This window comes from Tympanuchus pallidicinctus, unplaced genomic scaffold (genome assembly GCF_026119805.1).
Source record: "Tympanuchus pallidicinctus isolate F22 unplaced genomic scaffold, pur_lepc_1.0 scaffold12, whole genome shotgun sequence".
Lineage (NCBI taxonomy): Eukaryota > Metazoa > Chordata > Aves > Galliformes > Phasianidae > Tympanuchus > Tympanuchus pallidicinctus.
The window spans coordinates 457,024-479,422 of NW_026294637.1; the positions used below are offsets into that span (position 1 = coordinate 457,024).

Here is a 22,399-nt window from a genome sequence, read left to right on the forward strand (position 1 = left end):
TTTCCGACCGTCCGTGCGCCGGCCTAACGGGAGGCCGCGCGGCGCTACGGGAGGCGCCATCTTGTGGCGGCTCGGCCCCGCTCGCAGGGGGGCGCTCTCTACGCGGAAGCGGAAACGCCGTGTCGTCACTTCCGCCTCAGCTCTTCCTCCCAATGGCGGCGCGGGCGGCGTTTTGGCGCCGAATGCGAAGCGGACGCGGGGGAAGCGGCGAGTGGGGCCGGTGAGCGCGGAGGGTCCGGAGCGGCCCGGCCGCCATGGCGGCGGTACCGCAGAACAACCTGCGGGAGCAGCTGCGGCTGCACTCGGCCCGCGGCGCCCTCAGCAAAGTGCCGCCTGCGCGCAGCCGGCCCGCGTGAGTACCGCCGGGACGGGGGCGGGAGCGCAGCCCGCCGAGCCCCGCCGAGCCCCGCCGAGCCGACCTCCGGCTCCGTCTCTTGCAGGGCCTTCACCTTCCGCAGGACGCACAGCCCGGCCGCCGGGCCCGCGGCGCTGCGCGACAAGGACGTGAACACCTCGCTGCGCCCCGGCGGCGTCGCCAGGCTCAAGGATCTCCGTGCGGGGCCGCCCGGTGCCCGCCTGGCGCCGCCGGGACCCGCGGGGAGCTCCGTGCCCGCCCCCGGGGCCCCGCCCGGCTCCCTGTCCGTGTCCTTGCCCTCGTCGGGCCCCGCTGCCTCCACGGGCGATGAATGGGACGACATGGACGACTTCGACCTGTCGGGCTTCGAGAAGTTCTCCAGGCCGGCCGTGCCGACGCCGAAGGGCCCAAGGACTCCTCAGGGGCCCGCCGTGTGTGTCAGTAAGGCGCGGGGTGATGCGGGGCCCCAGGAGCACGGGGCCGAGGTGCGCTGCTCGCAGGGCTCCTCACGGGGCTCTGTCATCTCTCTGGGCGATGCTGGAGCTGCTGCTGTGCTTTCGAGCAGTGGGGTGGAGGAGGCTCGTGCAGGTGAGGTTTGTGCAGGAGTACTGGAATACTTGCTTTTTGGGCAATCCTGGGCTCACGCAATGGTTGAAGTTGGAAAAGGCTTCTCATCACCAAGTCCAGCCCAGCTCGTGCCCACTAACCGTGCGGTTACCCAACCTGCGTGCAGCTTTCAAGGCGCATCCTCACCAGATCTGAGTGCAGGGTCATTACAGGGGAAAAAAAGCAGAAACCCACAGCCAAACAGTTCTGTTATTGATACAAAAGAGATCTAAAATCAACTTACACCTGAAGGTAATACTGAGAAATATTAAACCAGAACAAGAGATCCATGTCAATTCTTTCAAAGCAAACAGAAATAAACCACAGCCAGACCTCAGTTCAGACCATTAAGTTTGTGGCTGTTGGTCAGTGTGTGTTCTTGGCCGTTCTGTGTTCCACTTGACTTCTCTGTTTTAAGTGTCCTACTTGTTATGTTTCAAAGTTTTTGATCTTTATTTGCAAAACTAATGTATTTATGCAGCTGAATAATGCTGTCACTCATCACACCAAATGGGAAAAGGAATACTGGACTGTATTTTCCAAGACTGCCTTGTTTCCTTTTGCCCTATGTGTGTGAAATGGAGTGTTATAGTTGAGTGGCCTCACTTAGAGGGTTCACCTCACAAGGTACCACAGTTTACCTTCCAGTTCTGGTGTAGGGGCAGTGAGGAGTCTTTACTTTGTAACTATGCTCTTTTTATCTGCTGTACAACGTAACCACAATTTTCTATAGTTTTTTTTTTTAAGGGAAATACACCTCCTACATTTGAAGAAGCTTTTTCTTTCTCTTCTGATGGGGAAACTGCAACAGATTTGCATCGGGAAGGGTTTGTGGGTTTTTTGTTTGTTTTTAATGGGGAGGAAAAGGGGAACAGAAAGTATTTGTTTGTCAAGACAAAGTCACCAACTGCATTAAGCTGTTGTTTTGAAATCTGAGAAGTAGTTTTTTCCTCTATTCAGTTGTGTTTTTGTTGATATCAGAAAGAGTTTTGAGTTTTACTCAGCAATATCAATGCACTTCTCTTTCAGCTACAAATGATGGAAGTGGCGAAAGCCAGAAGCTGAGTAATGGTGAGCAAAGCGGCCGGCTGGAACGGGGTGATGTTGGCAATGAGCTGCTGGCAGACATGGAGCTGGAGGAGGATGATTACCTGGATGTGGTTCCACCCTCTCCAGAGGAAGAGCCACCTTCCTTCTCCCCGTCTGTAAGAAGCGTGAGGTAAAAGAGCCGCTTGGTAGAACTCTGAAGGGATGGCCGAGAAAGGTGGTTTAAAAACTGCCAGCAAGGATGTGAGCATGTTGCTTGTTAACTGGTTGCTGTTAGAGCTGGCTTTGGCGGCTTGTGGCCTGACCAGGTAGCAGCCAACAGCTGCTTCTGGAGTCTTGTGAAACGCCTCAAACGTCGGCCGTAAGAAACGGGGCTTTTTCTTGGGAGGAATTGGTGCACAGAGTGGGAACAAATTGTTTGGCCACTTAGATGCTGGGTAGGTTTTGAGAAGCTTATCTTTTGTGTGCATCTTCAATGCTCTCGTGCCTGAAGATATTTTTTCTTATGGGTGTCTGTTGATCCGGTGCATTTCTGCATTTGAATTGCTTTTATTTTATTGTTAGTAATATTTTCAAAGAATCTCCTACTGGAGGAAGATCAGCAGTTAATGGCACGGAGCCTGAGCTGATGGCACCAAAGCAGCCTGCTGCTGAGGAGGACTCGAGTGCAGAGCCTGCAGGTACCTGAAATGATTTAAATGTTATGCATTAGGTTGTGGGGATGGCTTGCAGCTTCTTCCTCAATGTTTTGCACGGCTCAGGACTTCTGTACTGCGACGTGTTCTGTCTGGTGAGAAACTGAGATCATTTTGTCGCCGTATTCCAATAAGAATTAACGTTACTCTATGCTGAAATGTGCTCCATCTGCCAGGTGAAGGCTTGCATTTGGAACAGCGACTCTACAGCGTCATGGAAGATATCTGTAAGCTGGTGGATGCCATCCCACTTCATGAGCTCACGTCTGTCTCATGTGCAAAAGAACTGCTTCAGCAGAGGGACCTCCGGTACGTGTTAATTAGTATTATTCCTTGTTTTCCTATTGCACTCTGCATGAAGCAGCATCAGCCTGCAGGTGTCTCCGTTGCACTGTCAGATGATGTGGAGCGACGTGTGGATCAGTTCTTCACTGCTAAGGATCCCTTTGTTTTAATATCTGTGCTGAAGGGGCAGTGATTTTGTAATTATTGTGTTCAATTGAGTTCTGGTGTTAGTCTCTTTTCCCTAAATTGGTTTGAAATGTTTTTAAAGATAGTATCATGGAACGTCCAAATTGGATGCAAAATACAGTGCAACCCACCCGTTAGTATTTTGGACAGGAACAGAGAGGTGGCAGCAATTCCTGTACGCTGTGGAAGGTGGTAACTCATTACTTGTCACTTAACCATTTGTTTTCCTTCTTTCTTCCCGTGCTGCCTCTTCCAGGAGAAAGTTGTTAGCTGATTCCGTTGCTTTGAACACAAGTAGCACGAATGGTCCTGCAAGTTGGAAGGCGTGTGTGCAGCAGGACCCTTCCTCCCGTCCTGGTACGCCGCCGTGTGCCGGCCCTGCTCGGGCTGTGGGTCCTGTTGGCAGCACACCCAGACCCACGCACCTGCTATCCGTGCTCTCCAGGACTGTGAACTCAAGCGGTTTTTCTACAGTAAGGAACCAAACGCTTGATAACTCGGATGCTTCTTATGCTTTGAAGGAAACCGATCAGGATGTCATCTGCCTAGAAGATGCAGCGCTTCCTTCCCCCAAGGTGAACGGCAAAGGCAGCGCCTCTCTCAGCCGTCCCTCGGAGGCGTCGTTCAATGGCAGCTGGTGTGAGAAACCCGCAGGGAGAGGCAGTGGGAACCGGTGTGTGCCCACAAGGCCCACTGCAAGCCCTGCTCTGAAAGCCCAGCACGCAGCCCCTGCTGGCGCTCCTGCGTCGGGCTGCTCGGGTGCCAACGATGCAGACCTCGATCTCGACCACTTTGATATCGATGCCTTTGATGAGGGCTGGGACGATGCTGTGGCACCCGAGGCGCCGCCTGCGGCCCACTGGCAGCCGCTGAAGGAGGGCTCTGCCCCTCTGAGCTGCAGGCTGCTCGCTGCGGCCGCTGGCTCTGCTCCGGGCCCACGGCCCACTGCTCCCACGTCAGGCTGTGGGGTCACAGCAAAGAGCGGCTCAGGTGAGTTGTGCTGGTTCAGATTCTTGCCTTCCCCTTCATGTTCTCTTGCATTTCCTTTTAAGTCTAAGCCCAGGTAACTGACCTGCAGATGACACTGATGCCTGTTGCCTACATTAAGATTTCTTTTGGTCTCTCTTTGCAAAGACATCATTGTGGAATCTTCTTTCTTTTTTCCCCCTCCTTGGGGTGGTGGCAGACTTGAATACTCATTTGCCGTGCGGGTTGCAGGCTGCTGGGGAGATGGAGCTGCTAAAATTGGAAACTGGAGTGCTTCTGTGTTCTAATTAAATGATGACTCTGCAGTATTGCCATGCAATAGTTTAAGCTGCTTATACACAATATTCAAATTTGGTCACTTGTTGAAGCAGAACCCCTCAGTGCTCAGATGTAGGTCAATATTACTGATTCTTGCAAGAACGGAGTGGTGAAAGCAGAGAAGTTTTAAGTGATGCAGGTTTTTGCTCTGCTGCATGTTTTTGAAGATACAACCGCAGTGAAAGGTGCTCTGGCTGCAGCCTCTCTGGCTGGGCAGACACCTTCCTGCCTGTAACACAGACAGGGAGAACACACACGGGTTTTCTGTGGCAGAGATGTTGTTTGGCTGTGTAAAACAGTTTCCATTCTGTTGGTGGTTTTAAATTCTGGTCGCTTGCATTTTCATTTATTTATTTGTGTACAGCAACTCGTGGTGTGAGTCGTAGAGGTTTAAGGGGTCGAAGCAGTAGCTAAGCAATCTATTTCATGTTCTAAGGGATGTAGTGCAACTTGGAATTGTAACTTCACTGTGTTTTCTTTGTCTGCTAGAGCCACTGGTTCACAACCCCGCACACGAACGTTTCAGGGGGATGAAATTTTCCCATTCCGAAGAAATGTTGAAAATATTTCACAGGAAGTTTGGTTTGCACTCTTTCCGGACAAATCAGCTGGAGGCCATCAATGCTGCTCTGCTGGGAGAGGATTGTTTCATCTTAATGCCCACTGGTGTGTATCTACAAACACTGTGCAGCTCGGACTTCAGCAGTCTGGTGCCGAGTTTCTTTCTGAGAATAAGAACTCCCTGCTCCTGTTCCTTCTCTGCCCTGCCCCCCTTTCTTCCCCTTACCTGGAACTTGTTGCATTCGTTTCACTCTTACAGGCGGTGGCAAAAGTTTGTGCTACCAGTTACCAGCGTGTGTCTCTGCCGGGGTCACTGTTGTCATCTCTCCCCTGAGGTCGCTGATAATAGACCAAGTTCAGAAGCTGAAAACTTTAGACGTAAGTTCAGACAGCTTTATTTCCTTCGTCACAGTGCTGAGGCTGCGCTCGGTCTGCTGCTGCTCAGGTGTTGGTGGTTGGGGGTGTGTTAAAGCACAGCGAGGATCCAAATACTTTCTGTAATGACACTGTCAGTGCTTTCTTGTGCGGTGTTTGCCAAGGGTAGTGAATAGATGCATCTGATGGTAAACCAGGTAAAAAGTGCAGGGCTGACACCTGGAGATACTTGTTTCCATGTCTGCATATTCATGAACTGAATATTCAGAGTTATTTTTTACAGATTGCTGCAACGTACCTGACTGGTGATATAACAGATGCTGATGCTTCAAAAATATACATGCAGCTGTCCAAAAAAGATCCTGTAATAAAGCTTCTGTATGTTACCCCTGAGAAGGTTTGTACTTGGTTGAACTGTAAAGTCGTGGAGGCAATAAGAGGGGATTTGCTATGAAGAGTTAAAGGGGAAACTCTGAACTTAGAGGAGATTTCTAATAACAAACAAAACAAACACGAGGGTGAAACAATTTAGGTCATTTGATGGGATTTTGTACGGATGCAACTGATGTTGTGAAGTAATTAACCAAGAATGCAATCCTAGTGTAATATCTGCAGAATGGAAATTCTTGAAGAAAAAACACCCCGTGCATCTTCAGTGTGTGAGGCCACGAGTTAGTGGCTGATTGCTGTCAGACAGCTACTAGAATCCTGAGCACTGCAGGGTAATAGCATGGAACTGCCAAGGTAATAGATGGCTGCCAGAAGCCACCTTGTGGTTCATGTGTCTTGCCTTTAGAAGTGAGGTTGGGCCAGAGAGCATTGTGAGAGGGGGCAGTTAGTGTGCTGGATGTTGGTTTTTTTTCCCTCCAGCTTTTCCTTCCTTGCCTTTTATGACAGAAGTCACTTGAAACTTGGTGGGGTCGTAGCCTTGCAGCTGCTCCCTGTGGCAGTGCTGCATCAGCCCCGCGCTGCCAGCTGCCACAGAGGTGGCTGCCAGCCCTCAGGCTCTGCCTGTGCCACAGGTGGGCTCTGCTGCAGAGCCGTGGTTTCCGCAGCCTTTGGTGGGCGACGCTTTGCTCTGTTTCTTGTCCTTCTGATGCCCCTGCTGGCTGCTCACAGGTCTGTGCGAGCAACCGGCTGCTGTCAGCCCTGGAAAACCTCTACGACCGGAAGCTCCTGGCGCGTTTTGTCATCGACGAGGCTCACTGTGTCAGCCAGGTAGAGCTTGGCTTTGGTGTTCGGAAGGGCGAAGAGCCGAGTGGGACCAGCTGAGATCTGCTTAACTCTTGTTTTTTGACTAGTGGGGCCACGACTTCCGCAAAGACTACAAGCGGCTGAACATGCTCCGCAGGAAGTTTCGCGCCGTCCCTATGATGGCTCTCACTGCCACTGCTAACCCAAGGGTGCAGAAGGATATTCAGAATCAGCTTGAGATGCTAAAGCCACAAGTGTAAGTTGTGCAGCAGTTTCCTGGGACAGTCTGAGCTGCAGGGCGTCTGAGTGGAAGGCTGGGAAAGCACAGAAAGCGTTGGAGGCCATGCAGGACACTTAGTGGCTGTATCTGCTTACATGACAAAGTGTGCGTGGAATTTAAGGCACCTTATGTACAAAATATCACCAGTAGGAAACTTGCCAAACCCGCTGGATTAAGGAAACTTTAAAAGGAAAAAACATCACTGACTGAATATGCAGGTGATGTTTCTGAGTGCTTTTTGTGAGAATGCTGGAAAACTCCAAGAGCTGGAAGTGCTTTGTAGTTAAAGCTGGCACTGAGATAGGTAACGAGGAGCCCTTGGGTCTGGGCCACATGGCAGCCTTTTGTTGTACATGATGGAAGAATTAAGCATTGTATCAGTGACTGTTGTGTTGATCTTAGAAATCTGCTTTGCAATCCTGATTGGTCAGACAAGGATCCGAGTGTCTAGAAGGAAAATGAAGGCCCTGCAAATTACTGGTTAGATTTAGAGGGGTTTCTTTGATGCAGACTTCCACAATCAGAAATTTTAGACCCAAAGTGCGGGTGACCTGAACCTCAGTGAGCACATGGAGCAATAATTCCTATGCAGATGACACAGAATTTGTGTGGCAGCTGCTTTCATGTGGGACATAGCAGTCAATAATTGGCTTGTTGAAAAGAGTCCTGCACCCACAGAACTGGTGAGCACTGATAACATGTTTTGTTTTAGGTTTACAATGAGCTTCAACAGGCATAACCTGAAATATGATGTACTGCCCAAGAAGCCAAAGAAGGTGGCAATGGATTGCTTGGAGTGGATCAAAAAATACCATCCACGTGAGTACTGAGCAGTACAGCACGCAAATGCCTTTTCAGCAGCTAACTGTAAGGCAGGAGGAGCCTTTGGGATGCTAGGAAGACAATGCTTGCCTTTTTCGGGCTATTTACTCTTCCATAGGAAGAACAAATAGGAGACAGAACCGTATTGTTGGTACTGTGGATGAGATTTGCAGTTAGGAGTTCCAGTGAAAATGAGAAAGGAAATTATGGAAGAGCTCTGTGTCATCCAATATCTATGCAGTTTTAATTGTTTCGTTCTGTTTGTTGGCTTATCTGGGGCTCCCCTTCATTCTGCCATTGGTGAGTCTTCTCTCCCTAGGCTCTTTTTTGGAGCCCTGCATCTCCTGCTGCTGGAAGTCGATGCAGCCTGGTGTGTTACTGACTAGCTCTACATCTACGTCCTTTCTTAATAGTGTATTTTAAATCTGAAGATTGCACAGTGCTGAGCAAGAATTGCTTTCCTGATTCCATGGGCATGTGCACAGATGTCCCTGTAAGCCAGGAATCGGATGAGGAGAAACTCACAAAACCATCAGCTAGTAATGAAATCACTTTTCTTTATTAAGTAGATGCACATGTAGGGAAGGGTTGGTAAGTGTGATGCAGGATTGGCCTGGCAGGTACGACTGTTACAGCTTTATTCTCTCTCACTTGCTTTATTCAAGCACTTCTTTATGTTCACAGATGACTCTGGGATAATTTATTGCCTCTCCCGTCACGAATGTGACACAACAGCAGCCATGCTGCAGAAGGAAGGCCTTGCTGCACTTGCCTATCATGCTGGCCTCACTGACTCCAACAGAGATCTTGTGCAGAAGAAGTGGGTTAATCAAGAAGGATGCCAGGTAACAGAACTGCAACTGGGGAGGAGGAAAAAAAAAAAGTGGAATTTGTGGAGCATTTTTATCGCTTTTGGCCTAGTGAGAGAAAAGAGAGCTGTGTAACGGTGTTGGCAAGTCAGTCACAGGCTGTGCCAGGTCAGAAGAGACCTGCCAAAAATCAGCCTTCTCATTTTCATGACAGACGAAGGCTGAGCTCTGCACCAAGATGCTCTGGGAGGAAGGAGCTGAGCCGTGTGAGGCTGTGCGAGCAGCTCAAGCTTGCTGAATTGCATTTTGAGACTCTGCAATCTGCAGCTTTCCTTCTGTCTCCTGCAAGGAGAGATCTGTACTGTTTTCTCCCATCTGCCAGGATCCTGGTTGGCGTTCTGCGTGGTTTCATGAGCCTGATAACACGTCTCTTTGGAGTGCAGCATGAATGCTTCTCTCAGCTAAATAACTGTGTTATTTCCTCTGTAGGTTATATGTGCAACCATTGCCTTTGGGATGGGGATAGATAAACCTGACGTCCGCTACGTCATCCATGCTTCCCTTCCAAAATCTATAGAAGGCTACTATCAGGAGTCGGGCAGGGCTGGGCGGGATGGTGAGATGTCTCACTGCCTGCTCTTCTACAGCTACAGCGATGTCACCAGGCTCAGGAGGCTCATTCTGAGTAAGGAACTTCTGTTTGTAACCTAAGTGGAGCAATAGCAAAGAAACCTCTGGCTGGCTTCTGTCTCAGGCTGAGCTGTTTCCTCTCTTAGAAGTGCCACATGCAGTGTGTAAAGAAGGGAGAGCTGCGTCTTCATGTCACTGTTGACCTGAACAACTTTCTGTGTTGGAAGTTTTTTGTCACTTGTTCTTTTCAGTCAGAACCATTTTTCTTTATACGTGTCCACCTTTCCATGTTTGTTGTTACTGATTTTTCTCATTTTTGGTCTTTAAGCTGTGGGAGGTAAAATCTGTACTAAACTACCTGGTCTTTTTTAAGCAAGAAAGAATATAATATTTCATCTGATAACGTACGAAGAGAGGTGTAGATAAAACAAATAGAACTGGACTGATTTCGTTTCAGTGGAGAAGGATGGAAACAGTCAGACGAGGCAGACCCACTTCAACAACCTGTACAGCATGGTGCACTACTGCGAGAACGTCGTCGACTGCCGCAGAATTCAGCTTCTGGCCTACTTTGGGGAGACTGACTTTAATCCCAACTTCTGCAAAGATCACCCAGAAGTTATTTGTGATAACTGCAGTAGAAAGAAGGTAAAATCACAGTGCTAAGTGTCGCACTGGTAAAAGCTCAAACGTGGCAAACAAGGCTGGCAGTAACAGCTTGCGTTGGGACAGAGCCACATCAGGTCGTTTCCTAATCAAATCTCTTTTACCAGGACTACAAATCAAGAAATGTAACAGATGAAGTGAAAAGCATCATAAGATTTGTACAGCAACACTGTGGACAAATGGGAGGAATAAATGGGAATAGAAATACGGGCTCTGGGAGATACACGTTGAATATGATGGTAGACATTTTCTTGGGTAAGTACTGTTTTTCCAGGAACAACCCCAAAATAGACTTGGTGCAGAAATCCTAAGTGTCATTAGGTCTTTGTAATACCAGCAGCAGTTGAAGACAAGGTATATTTGGCAGAATTATTCTTCCCTGCCAGCTATGTGGTCAGGGGGTGGAAATAAATGAGACGAGAGCTTTAATCTGTTGCGGGTTGCTGCAGTGATGATGTTACCCTACTGCAGGTGCTTGGACTTTCTGGTCCTTGCACGCTGTGCAGGCAGACTGTGGGAAAGCCTTGGGGAGTCTTCTGTGTGTTTGTAACGTGTGTGCAGGCATTCTGCTTGCTGGCCAACCCTGTGACTGCTGTTTGCAGGAGCAAAGAGCGCCAAGATCCAGTCTGGAATATTTGGGAAGGGCGCTGCCTACTCACGGCACAACGTTGAAAGGCTGTTCAGGAAGCTGGTCTTGGACAAGATCCTGGATGAAGACCTGTACATCACTGCCAATGACCAAGCTGTGGCCTACGTAGTTCTAGGAGAAAAAGCGCAGGCGGTGCTGAACGGGTTGCTGCAGGTATTTGAGAATTAGAGCTCTTGTTCTTGAACGTATTGTGTTGAGCGCAGGCTTTGTGCAGCATGTACCCCGGGGTCATCCTGACATAGTTTGTGTACCAACAAAGGTGTATGAGCTTCAGCAGATGTGGGGAACAGAATCCAACAGTCATCACAGGATTCTTACAGTAACATCGTGAGGCAGAAGATGAGTTTGAGAGGACTGGAGAGGATTAAATGTTTCTTTTCTTCCTCCTTCCACCTGATTCCAGGGCAGCCAGGGGGTGGATCTCACCACTGTCCATAAATACCTGAGGGGAGGTGCAAGGAGGATGGAGTCGGGCTGTTTTCTGCAGTGCCCAGCGCCCAGGACAAGAGGCAGTGGCACAAATGAACACAGGAGGTTCTGTCTGATCCTTGGGAAGTGCTTCCTTGCCGTGCACTGGCAGAGGCTGCTCACAGAGGTGCTGCAGCCTCCTCTTTGGACATCTCTGTCCAAGTGTTCGCCCCAGCACCCTGCTCTGGGTGCCCCTTCTGTAGTGCAGCATGGGCCAGGTGGGCCAGAAGTCCCTGCCAGCCTCGGCCAGTTGTGACTCTGGTTACAATCAATACAGAAGGGGCTAGCTAAAGGAAAAAGAGAGAAAGGGAGAAAGGAGCAGCGCTGCTTCCTCCTGCATTTTCTGCTCTATTTTTTCCAGCCACTGGTGCTCTCAGAAAGCAAATGCTTTTTCAAGAAGGTCATGGAACCAGTCCCAGGACTGCTTGGGGCAGCGCCTCCTGCTAGCGCTGCGCTGGCATAAGAGAAGAGCCCTCAGCAGCCTTGTGCCCCTGTTTAAAGCTCGCTGTGTGCTGGGAGTGCAGGACGTTTTTCCTGTGCTGTGCATTCGTCCTTTGTGAAGTTTGAGTGGTTGAGAATGGTTGCCCTATCACCTGGACTGTAAAAAAAGAAAAGATCATTTAAAAAGCATTTTAAACTGGGTAAACAGCTTTCTTTTGGTCCATCAGAAAATGCTTTTGGTTTCCTTCCTGTTCTTCTGTGCCATTAATCTGTATTCTGATAAGCGCTCTGCAGTAGCCCCTGCCTGATGGAATTTACTTCTGCTTCATTTTAACAGGTGGAATTTCATGAAACTGAAAATGCCAGTGCCATTAGAAAGCAAAGGGCTTCTGTGACAAAAATGTCACAGCGGGAAGAGATGGTCAAAAAATGCCTGGGGGAACTCACAGACACCTGCAAAACTCTCGGCAAAATCTTTGATGTCCACTACTTCAATATTTTCAGTACTTCAACTCTAAAGAAAATAGCAGGTAATGGCAGCTCCTGGCTGGTCAGAGCCCCCTGCAGGCAGCAGTCTGCACGTGTGGCCGTGCCCTTGGCTGCCAGCACGCCCATGGTTGTGTCAAACAGAGGGCTTGGCAGCTGAGCGCGTCCCTTGGGCAGCAGCTGCAGCGTAGGGTCCCACAGCTGTGGTCAAGTGTCACAGCCTGGAATCCAGGTGATTGTGCTGCAGATTTTGAAACGTTTTCAGAGGAAGCTCTTGGGCACGTTTCTGTACTGAAAATCTACCAGGAAAAAAAACCAAAAAGGCTTATTTGCTAAATAAAACCAGAGCCCATTTCCTTCAGAACGTTCCGCTGCGGTGTCTGTCACCACGTGAAGGTGCTGATCAGACCTGACGACCTGTTGTGTTGCAGAAACCTTGTCTTCTGATGCGGAGGTTTTGCTGCAGATCGATGGTGTCACAGAAGATAAACTGGAGAAATATGGTGCAGAAATCATGAAGGTGATGGAGAAGTACTCTGAATGGACGACGCCAGGTATTCTCTGCGCCTCAGTGCGCATTTGCCTATTTGATTCTCTTCCTTCCTGACCTGTAGGAAGTTCCACTCAGAAGTTACCTTGTTTTAAACTCAGTTTGCTATTTCTTGGAGTTCAGTAACTGCAGCAGGGGGCGATTGCACCTTTTCACAGCGTACAAAGATCTCTGCTGTCTTTTCACCAGTTAAATTCAGCACAGATCTGAAAGGCTGGAAAAGGAAAACAAGGAGTGAGCGTACGGCTCTCGCCTTTCCTGCCGGCTGCTGGGATCTGTGTAATGGACTTGGTTACACTGAGACCCCAGGCCCTTGAGGTTAAGATCTTGCACCTCCATGTATTTCTGTGTTTGGTAGCACTGCAGCCTGGCAGGCTGTCAGTAACTGCTGCCCTTAATTTCTCATAATAACCGAGGGCACAACATCCCGCTCTGCACTCACGAGCTCTCACTGCAATGTGGAGAATTTCAAAACTAGGTTGGAAAAAGACAAGTGGTGTTTTACCATCGGGTTGTGCAGCTCTTCACCTGAAACACAACGAGCAGGGAACTCTGAGCCACTGAACTCTGGCAACTTCACACAAGCACAGCAGGCAGCCTGTGCTGTAAGGAGGGTAGCTGCCATCACATTTGACAGTGGGGCCGTCGATAAACGCGTGCGGACAAACCTGACTGAAGTGCTGCATTCTGCTGCCTGTGGGAAGAGTCGTTCTTCCTCTTGGGACAGACTGAGATTTCTGCTGTCTGAGCCCGTCTGCATCTCCTGGCCTTGTTCTTAAAAACAAGTGCTGTATCTGACTGTAGTATTTGTGGTGTATTCCATAACGCTTTCCAGTGCGAAGGCAGAAGGCCCATGGGCTAATGGTTGAGACGAGCAGCCAAGTGAGTGAAAACAGGGCTGATCTCTTGTATGTAGATGGTGGTGAGCTGAACCCAAACTGCCTTCTGGCTGTCTTTGCTTTACACCAGCCCAAGAAATGCCTCGGGCTGAGCAGGAGGAAGGGGGTGAGGAAGTGTGAAGTGCAGGGGGGGTCGGTAGGATCAGGTGCCCTTGCTGCCCAGGCAGCCGTTCATTAGCAGCCGTTCATTAGCTGCCATTCATTGACTGTCTGCAGATGATGCTGCCTGCGGGAGTGCAGACGTGGCTCCGGGGAGCGCCGGCACAGCTGGGAGCGAGGAGGAAGCAGAAGACAACATTGTGACCTCGAGCTATTTCGGTGGCAATGCAAACCAGAGGAGGAAGAGGAAAAGGCTGCCCAACTTCGCAGAATCCAAGAGGAAAAAGACGAGCGGCGCTGGCAGCCAGCAGTTTTATTCCAGAGGGTAATGCTGGCTGTGCTCACTGCAGCTTTTTGTCTAGGATAATGTGGTGATGATCCCAGAACTGCACTGTTAGCATGGCACGTTTTCTCAGTAATCATACGGACTCACTGCAGGTTAGTGCATCCAGCACTGAGCTTTAGAGCTCCTCAGGTGTCATTTCTGGGCTTCTCAGTGCAGTGCAGCACCGCAAGTAAGCCACGATTTCACCATTCACCTTCCCACTGCTGGAAGTCACCACGTGCAGGGCAAATCAGAGGTACATTCTTAGTGCTTTCGTACTGATCACTTCTTCACTTGTAATTAGATTATGTGACTGCACTGTAATCAAACTTCAGCTTTGTTTTTTCTTAATTGGCTTGACCATGTTCTCTGTAGGCATGTTTTTGTTCTTTATCCTGCTGATCTGCTCGTGAAGCATAACTGTAGCACTGCTGCTGTTATTGCTCTTAAATCTGTGCAAACCCACGCTGCTCACAGAGCGTATGGGATCGTGCAGGAAGTGCAGTTGGTGACTTAGAGGCATGTATGAAAAATACCTGCTTGATTTTGCACTTGCTTCGTTTTATGGCGTGGAGGAGCTGACAAGGGCAGCACTGAGTTGTACTGCTGTGTTCTCCAAAACACGCTGTGAGAGCCCTGCTTGGACACTCACAGCTGACCGAAACACGCTGGCTTTTGTTAACTACCAAGTTGTAATCACCCGTTGCAGAGATGGCACAGCACACCTTGTTAGAACTGGGCGCTTGCTGCCACTGCTGCTCTTGTTGTGGGATTCCTTTTGTGCTGGCTGACCCCCTCTGGAGGGGGTCCAGGTTTTTGTGCATCTGTTTATTTGTAGGAAAGAGCCAGTTCCAACTCCGCAGGCTTTATTCCCACCCTCTCCACCTTCCCATCTACTAAAATGTTAGCTGCTACACGCAGCTGACCCCGAAATGTCACTTCATGCTGATACTCTAATTGGATTAATGGGAGTCAGGTTGCTCAGTGTCCCCGGTTCAGGCTGCCGCTCGGCCCTGGGCAGATGTCACACAGCAGCTACACTTCATTTGCATTGCAGTACAGTCATCCACAGACGTATTTAGCGCGCAGCTCACAAACGCACTGCGCTGGGGCTGGGGGCCACGAGGCCCAGAGCTCCTCTGTAACGCTGCGCTTTCTCCCCAACCACCACAGGGCCAAATGCAGGCGGACACGAAGGGCGCCCGGCTCGAGGGCCGCAGCTCCTGCGCACAGCTCAGCAGGGCGTGGGGCCAGGACGCAGCTGGGCATCATGGCACCTCCCAGACCCAACAGCAGGCACTTCCTGCAGCCTTCCTACGCCGTGCTGCAGTGAGGGACGCAAAGCGCTGTGACGTCGTCCCGGGTCAGTAGTGTTTGTTTCGGTGGATGAACCTGCTTAGATTTGTACATTTGTCAAGTCCAAAACTTCACGTTAAATAAATATATATATTTTTTAAACTCGTGAATTTATTCAGGCTTTATTTCTACTGTAAGTTCTGTACAGCCAGACCCATCCCAGCAGCCTGCACTAACACTGCCTGGGATCAATCAGAAGCAGTTACTGCAGCTGTGAGCCCCAAGGATGCCAACAGCTCTGTTGTTCTGTCTTGCTGGTGGTGCAAGAACTTCAGAGCTGGAGAGCTGAGGGGCTCTGCGAATTTACATAGAATCACAGAATGGTCTGAGTTGCAAAGGAGCTCAATGCTCATCCACTTCCAACCCCCTGCTGTGTGCAGGTTGCCAACCAGCAGCCCAGGCTGCCCAGAGCCACATCCAGCCTGGCCTTGAATGCCTGCAGGGATGGGGCATCCACAGCCTCCTCGGGCAACCTGTTCCAGTGCCTCACCGCCCTCTGGGGGTGTTAACCTGATGTATAAAACATGGCTTGGCAGTTCTAAGTTTCAGTTTTTCTCCCCAGTGCTGGGGCTGGAACAGCTGCTGCTGTGCGCCCCACGCCGCTGTCGGGGCACTCCTCTCAGGCTCTGTTAGCCGCCGGTTTGCTGCGGGCCTCGGGCCGGCGCCAGCAGCCCCGGGGCGTTCCAGGCCTTCCGGACGGCACGGCTTTCTCCACGTGCGGTGCTGCGCCGGAGGAGCCGGCAGGCGCGGCTGCTCTGCTCACCGTTCGCTGGAGCGGGCGGTCCCAGCAGCTGACGCTGAGCAACGAGCCTGGAAGCGCTCCGATGGATTTTATACAACCCGAGGCACGTTTTCACCTCTTCCTGTCCTCCGCACTGAAGCACACCGGTGCCAGGATGGGAGCTCGGGGCAGGCGAGAGCCTCGGGTCGTGCCGGGAGGGCCAGGACGCGGGGCAGGGAGTTGCGGGTGGGCGCGGGCCGGGGATCTCGGCGGCCTTCCAGCCTTCCCGGCCCCGTGACGCAGCTGCGGGCTCTGATCACGGCGCGGCTCCCACCGCTGCACGCGGCGTTCCGGCGCCTCGCCCCGCCCCGCCGTGCGGAAGGCGCCGTGGGAGGGGCGGAGCCGCTGCGGGACGCGGGAAGGGCCGGATCCGCCCCGCCGGGAGCGCCGTGCTGATGGCGGCGGAGAGCGGGACGGGGGCGGCGGAGCGCCGGGAGTTGTCGCCGCGCTCCCAGCAGCAGATGCAGGTTGGACAGGGAGGTGGGGCGGCTCGGCTCGGCTCGACTCCGCTCCGCTCCGCTCCCCTCCCCGCTCACCACCGCGTCTCTTCCCCATTCTCCCCCCCAGGAGCGCACCCCACCGCCCCCCGCCGCGCCCCCCCCGGCCCCGCTGCCGGCCCCGCGCCGCTCCCCGCAGCTCCGCGTGCTGCTGACGCCGCTTCCCGCCCCGGGCCGGCGGCTGCCCCAGAAGCGGCTGTTGGGCGCCTACGATGAGGCGGCGGGGGGGGACGAGAAGCGGCGGCGCGCGGAGCCCTGCGACCCGGAGCGCGCGGACGGCGGGTCGGACGGCGACGCCGACAGCGACGGGACGGAGTTGGGACAGGTGGGTGCGGGACACCGGGACGGGGGGCGAACGGAGCCCCCAGCCTTCCCCCACCCCCCCCCCGCCGTTTCCCGCGGCGCGGACTACCGGGCCGTTCTCGCTGCAGGATGGGAGCCCGCAGCTGTCGGCGTACGAGAGGAAGCGGCTGAAGAACATCTCCGAGAACGCCAAGTTCTTCGCTGCTTTGAAGCTGCACGAGGTCGGTGCGGGTCCCGGCCGTGTGGCCGCCCGCTGGGCGCTGCGGCTCGGGCGGAGCGGCTCCGTGTGCCCGACGCCGGGACGGGGGGAGCCGCGCGGCCGGCACTGCGCACGGGGCTGGGGGGGCCGGGAGCCTGCAGGGCTCCGGGGCGCGATGTGGATCTTCGGAATGGAGGCGGCGATGCGCTGTGTTTTGCGCTCGTGTGCTGAGCGTCCGGCCGGTGGCGTTTGGTGTTCGTGTCGCTTGGCAAGGAAGCAGCTGCGGGGCACCCAGGCAGGGTTCAGACTGGCTCTGGTGCAAGGCAGAGCACAGCCTGAAATGAAAGCCCTCTTTTTGTTATTTCTTACAAATAATTATTGCGCATTGCAGCCTTCGGGTGGTTGTTTTTATAGAGCTCCGTGTTTTGTGCTCGCTGGATGTGCTTTTAACCTCTGCCTTTCTGTTCTTAAGTCAGCTGCAAGACTCCACCAAATGGCAGCTAAAGGACCATCTCACGTCACCAAGAGGTAAAGCTGCTGTGGGAGAGGTGTGGCTGCACCCCGTGCTGTGTGAGCCCTTCTCTGTGTGTGTGTCTGTGCTCAGAATGGGCAGAGCAGCCAGCAGCTCTGGAGCTCTCAGCAGCCCATGGCCCTGCTGTGTCAGTGCTGAGCTGTGGTGCTCGGCTCTGCCATCCCATGGCACGCAGTGCTGCTGTGAGCGCCCTTCTGATCGTGTGTCAGAGCGCGTTCCCTTCATTCTATTTGTCTGAAGGTGTTTCAGGTGCTTTTTTGGTTTCTTTTTATTCTTCCTTGAGGTACTTCTTTATTATGGCCAAAGGGAGAAGCGCTGAGTGGTGTAAGCAAAGGGCAGGGAGAGGGGATGGAGGGAGCAAGGAAATGCACTGCATTAAATGCAAAGTAATGGGGACAGTGATGAAAGGAGGGAGAAGATGAGCAGATCAGAGAGAGGAAGGATGAATTATAAATGAGGAGGGATGGGAGGAAAGCCGTGTCAGGATGTAGTACAAGGAAACAAATGTCATAAATCTGTGTGCGCTGCCACTGCTCTGTTCTCTGCTGTCACCGAAGGAAGGAGCGATGGCAGCGAAGGAAGGAGCGATGGCAGGGCAGTTGGGCTCAGGTGTCCGGGCTGCAGGGCTGTTCTGTAGTGTTTTGCTGGGGAATTGTGCTTATGGATGAGTTCTGTTGCTTAGCACTGCTGTCATTGCAGAGCGAAGCCCAAGAAGGCCGAGGGCAGCACAGTGCAGCGCAGGTCCATGCGGCTCCAGAGGATGCAGCCCCCAGAGGTCCCGCAAGTGGAGGCACCGGCGCAGGAGGAGGAAGAATATGTGAGATGGGGCTGGGGCTGGGGCTGGGGGGGCTGCTGGAGGACAGCTGTGTGCTGCCGAGTGCTGCCAGGCTCCCTGGAAAGCCCTTCAGGCACTGCGTGGGGCTGTGCTGCTGGCAGAAGGGGAGCGCACACCCTGAGCACTGCACTGCCTGCATCTCCTCGGAGGTGGCTGATGTTTGGAGGTGGCTGATGCTCAGAGGGCCATTAATGAGGCAGTGCACCTTGGGGTGCTGCTGAGGGTCCTCAGGTGCTGCAGTCTGCATTTCTCAGCAGTCTGCAGACACGAGCAGTGTTATGCTCAGCTCTGTGCCGGTGGTTGGTGTGAGCTGTGACCCCGTGTCCCTGTGTCCCAGCCCCAGGTCCCCGCTGGACCGCTGCCCATGGCCGTGGATGGGCAGGAGGAGAGCAGTGATACAGCATTGCTGGGCACCTGGCTGCGGCTGAGCGAGGTACGGCTGGCTGCCTTTGGTGGCATCTCTGGATAACATTGCTCGTGTCCTACGTGGTCCCATTCTGATCTGCATCTCTTTTCAATCCTTAGATGAACAGTAATGACACTGAAAAGCCCACTTGTGACATGAAGAGGTAATGGGGGGTGACACAGAGCCTGGTGTAGGCTCTGCTCCTCCCTGTGGTGGCTGACATGGAGGTGTGTGCAGGTACCAGGCTGCCCTGAGCAGCATGCTGCTGCGTGAGGATGGCATCAGGAAGGTGGTGAGCAGCCGTGTGTGCTCCGTGGCCATCCACCCCTCGGAGAGCACCGTGCTGGTGGCAGCTGGTGACAAGTACGGTCACGTCGGGCTCTGGGACGCTGTAAGTGTGCTCCTCTGCCCAGCAGCGCCGTGCTGGCACACTGTGAGCCATAGCATTGCCATTCCTGCTGATGGGCTCAGCTGACGGCGGTGCCACAGGAGCTGTGCTGGTGTGGGAGGCTGAGGGGAGAGGGATGCTCAGCAGTTTGGGTTCTGGGTTTGTGCTGGACTGACCAGCTTCAGCTGTGTGCTGCCTCTGCTGTTTGAAATGCTCCACATAACGTTGGAGACTGCTGACCCCTGCTGCCCCTCCCACAGCACTCGGTGGTCCCACGGAGCAGCAAGCACTGCACAGCTGTGGCAATGGGTGGGAAGCACTGCAATGGCTCTTATTAAGCATCCGTTTATTGGCTTTTGTTATTCAGAGCTGTACAACCGAGGGAGGAGCGCTCGTCTTCACCCCACACAATTTCTCCGTCAACTGCATGCGCTTCTCGCCCTCCCACCCCGCACAGCTGCTGTCCCTGAGCCACGACTCCCTGCGCTGCGGGGATGTCAGCAGGGCGGTGTTTGATGAGGTGGGTGCTGCCCCGTCCTGCTCCCGTTGCAGCCCAGGGGTTACGTGGGGGTTGTTAACAGGGGAGGTGAACGTCCCATTTCCATGGGGGCACACGAGGTGGCTTTGACTGGTGTGAGGAAGGTGGCGGTGCTGCCCAGCCAGTCGCACTTTGGCTGGGGCGGCTGGAGCTCTGCATGGTAGAAGGAAGGAGGTTGGAAACTAAATTCAATGCGTGCCCCTTCCCGAAACCAGCGCTGCTTGAAGGTGGGGAATGAGAGCAGCTTAAAGAACAAAGCATGAGCCAGATGACTTTGCTCTTCCCAGGCTCCGAGGGAGCAGAGTTGTGACTGTCCTTGCTGCGGCAGCTCGGGGGCCTCACAGTGCTCCATGTGTTGTGGTCCAACCCATCTGCACGGAGCGGCTCCGAGAGCATGGTGCAGGGCCAGCTGAGGTGGGGGAGGTCAATTGCCTGCTGTGGGAAAAGTGCACCATTTGAACAGATAGGTCATGCAATGGAGAGCTGAGCTCCCCAGTCAGGTCACTGTAGAGTTTTCAGTATCCAAAAAATGCCCGCAGCGTTTGGTGTTGTGTGTTTACTGTGTATGGTTGTATAATTTTACTTTCCTTTGCCCTTTTCGGCGCTCAGATATGCAGAAGTGAGGACAGCCTCTCCTCCTTTGATTTCCTGGAAGACGGCGCCTGCACGGCCGTCGTGGGGCTGTGGGGTGGCACAGTGGCTGTGGTGGACAGGAGGACCCCGGGGACGTCACCAGAGCTCTCTGCAGACATTGGCTTCAAAGTAACGAGGACAGTGGACGTGCACCCCGTGGACAAGCAGTACTTCCTTGCTGCTGGCTCTGTGTACGTAGCTCAGAATGCACTGCTGTTGTCTGCTTGGGATGTTCCGTGGGCCTCGCTTTGATGCCTGCTGCAAGGGGCACCGTGCAGAGCAGGAGCTGTGCTGGGGGTGGTTCTCAGTGCTGCTGGATGGTCCCGGCTTTCTTGGCTCTTAGGAAACCCGTTTTTAGTCTTCAGCAGCATTTGAAATGATGGAATCTTGTTTTATAATCCCTTACCTGCTCACCTGCTGCGTTGCAGCGATGTCCGTGTCTACGACGTCCGATGGCTGCGGCGCAGTGGGAACAAAGCTGTGAGCACCCTGCATGGGCACACCAAGAGCGTGGCCTCTGCCTACTTCTCACCCATCAGCGGGCACCGCGTGGTCACGGTGTGTGCAGACGACAAGCTGAGGTGAGGCTGGGGGGGCTGAGGCCTTTTGGGGGGGCTGAGCCTGCAGTGCCCTGGTTCCTTAGTTCCTGTCTTTGCTGCCCACCGCTGAGAGCATCCTCTGCCTCCGTCGCTTCTTCAAATGGCATTTTGCATAGGCATTCGTATTCTGATTTTGATTTTATTTTTATTTTTCTGATTTTCGTTTTCCTGAGGAAAGTTGATCAGGGAGCAGCTCTGGGCCTTTTTGGTCATTGCTCAGCTTATGCTGCTGAGCCTTTTGCCCCCTTACAGCTGCTGTGTGGGGAAGGAGAGCCCAGCAGAGCTGTGCCGGTGTTTCCACCCTGGGAGCTGCTGGCAGTGCGCCTTCACCAGGGCTTTCCTTCCTTGTTCCACGCATCTTCTTGTGCCATAGTGAAATGGACAAGGAAGGGGATAGGGGAACCTGTCATTTTGCTCTGCTGTCCTCACAACAGCATTCTGGGAGGTCTGCCCTCAGTTTGTGCTGAGAGGAAATTCCCATTGCAGAGTGTGGCTGGGATGTCAGTGCTCACGGCTGAGTGCTGCACTGTGTGCCTGTGGTGCTGCTCAGGGTGCTCCATGAGGTGGGGCTGCCTCTTCTACCACATCTAGTGCCCATCAGCACGCATTGTTTTGTTCTACAGGGTCTATGACACCAGCTCTTTATCGGCCACCTCTGCCCTGCTCAGCACTGTCAGGTACGGCGGGGTGGGCTCTGCTGGGTTGGTGCTGCGCGGGGTCTCACAGCCAGGAGGAGGCAGCAGCTTGTGACTGCTGCAGTGCGTTCTGTTTGAATGCTCTCTCTTTCTCTGTCCATTTCTAACATACGAGGGGTCACTGAGCAGTGAAGGATGTGTTTCCAAGAGGTGCTGCTGCCCGCAGAGCTCTGCCAGCTGCCAGGCTTGGCCCCTTGGTGTGGGCACCACATCGGGGATGGGTGTGACTCAGGCTGCTTTGAGGCACGGAAGCACAGGATCATGAAGTTGGAAAAAAGGCCACTGAGACCATCGAGTCCATCCGTGACCCATCAATACCCATTCGTTTCCAAGTGTCCTCTGGGTTCTGTTCTTGCTCCGTTTTGTTTCTTTGTCCCTTTGCAGCCTCTTGCCAGCGTGTAGGGAGCAGCGGGATGGGTTTTGGCAAACACACGGTGTAGATGGTGGTGCCTTCCTGCTGCAGTTCTGCATCTGCTCGCTCTGTTCTGCAGGCACAACAACAACACGGGCCGCTGGCTGACGCGCTTCCGCGCGGTGTGGGACCCCAAACAGGAGCAGTGCTTTGTGGTGGGCAGCATGGCACGGCCGAGGCAGATCGAGGTGTTCCAGGACACGGGGGTGCTGCTGCACGCCTTCTGCAGCCCCGAGTGCCTGGGCTCCGTCTGCTCCATCAATGCATTCCATCCCACCAGGAACGTCCTCGTGGGTGGCAACTCCAGCGGTCGCCTGCACGTCTTCATGGAGTAGGGGAGGGGGGCAGGGGGGCTGTGGGGGAGCAAACTGCGGCTTATAAGTGCTTTACCTGCTTGTGGTTAGGATTCCTTTCAATAAAAAGATTAATCTAAGGGTGGCGGCCAGCGGGGTTTGTACCAAAAGAGCTGTTTTCCCTGATGAGGAACTCAGG

The 22,399-nt window shown here is 53.2% G+C and overlaps 2 protein-coding genes across 2 annotated transcripts; both read left to right on the top strand.

Moving 5' to 3' along the window:
* The first annotated feature begins 139 nt into the window (after positions 1–139).
* Positions 140–15,184, top strand: BLM (BLM RecQ like helicase). The gene is made up of 21 exons (XM_052671703.1): positions 140–352; positions 441–943; positions 1,991–2,180; positions 2,573–2,688; positions 2,880–3,012; positions 3,431–4,164; positions 4,969–5,145; positions 5,300–5,418; positions 5,699–5,812; positions 6,535–6,633; positions 6,717–6,865; positions 7,602–7,708; positions 8,396–8,556; positions 9,010–9,205; positions 9,608–9,798; positions 9,924–10,071; positions 10,419–10,618; positions 11,712–11,904; positions 12,292–12,414; positions 13,526–13,733; positions 14,907–15,184. The coding sequence occupies exons 1-21, from the start codon at positions 255–257 to the stop codon at positions 15,064–15,066; spliced, it is 4,119 nt and encodes a 1,372-aa protein (XP_052527663.1). The 5' UTR covers positions 140–254; the 3' UTR covers positions 15,067–15,184.
* Positions 15,120–22,312, top strand: WDR76 (WD repeat domain 76). The gene is made up of 14 exons (XM_052672344.1): positions 15,120–15,127; positions 15,971–16,337; positions 16,438–16,692; positions 16,799–16,891; positions 17,342–17,397; positions 18,101–18,218; positions 18,574–18,669; positions 18,762–18,805; positions 18,880–19,033; positions 19,398–19,550; positions 20,178–20,392; positions 20,630–20,782; positions 21,424–21,477; positions 21,987–22,312. The coding sequence occupies exons 1-14, from the start codon at positions 15,120–15,122 to the stop codon at positions 22,240–22,242; spliced, it is 2,022 nt and encodes a 673-aa protein (XP_052528304.1). The 3' UTR covers positions 22,243–22,312.
* Positions 22,313–22,399: the final 87 nt, after the last annotated feature.

Excerpts from the sequence above, each read along its gene's own strand:
- BLM (XM_052671703.1), top strand. The coding sequence starts at position 255 with ATGGCGGCGGTACCGCAGAACAACCTGCGGGAGCAGCTGCGGCTGCAC. Across the intron at positions 6,634-6,716 it reads AGGCTCACTGTGTCAGCCAG|TGGGGCCACGACTTCCGCAA; the intron begins GTAGAGCTTGGC and ends TTTTTTGACTAG. Across the intron at positions 12,415-13,525 it reads CTCTGAATGGACGACGCCAG|ATGATGCTGCCTGCGGGAGT; the intron begins GTATTCTCTGCG and ends GACTGTCTGCAG.
- WDR76 (XM_052672344.1), top strand. Across the intron at positions 19,034-19,397 it reads ACGTCGGGCTCTGGGACGCT|AGCTGTACAACCGAGGGAGG; the intron begins GTAAGTGTGCTC and ends TTTGTTATTCAG. Across the intron at positions 19,551-20,177 it reads GCAGGGCGGTGTTTGATGAG|ATATGCAGAAGTGAGGACAG; the intron begins GTGGGTGCTGCC and ends TTCGGCGCTCAG.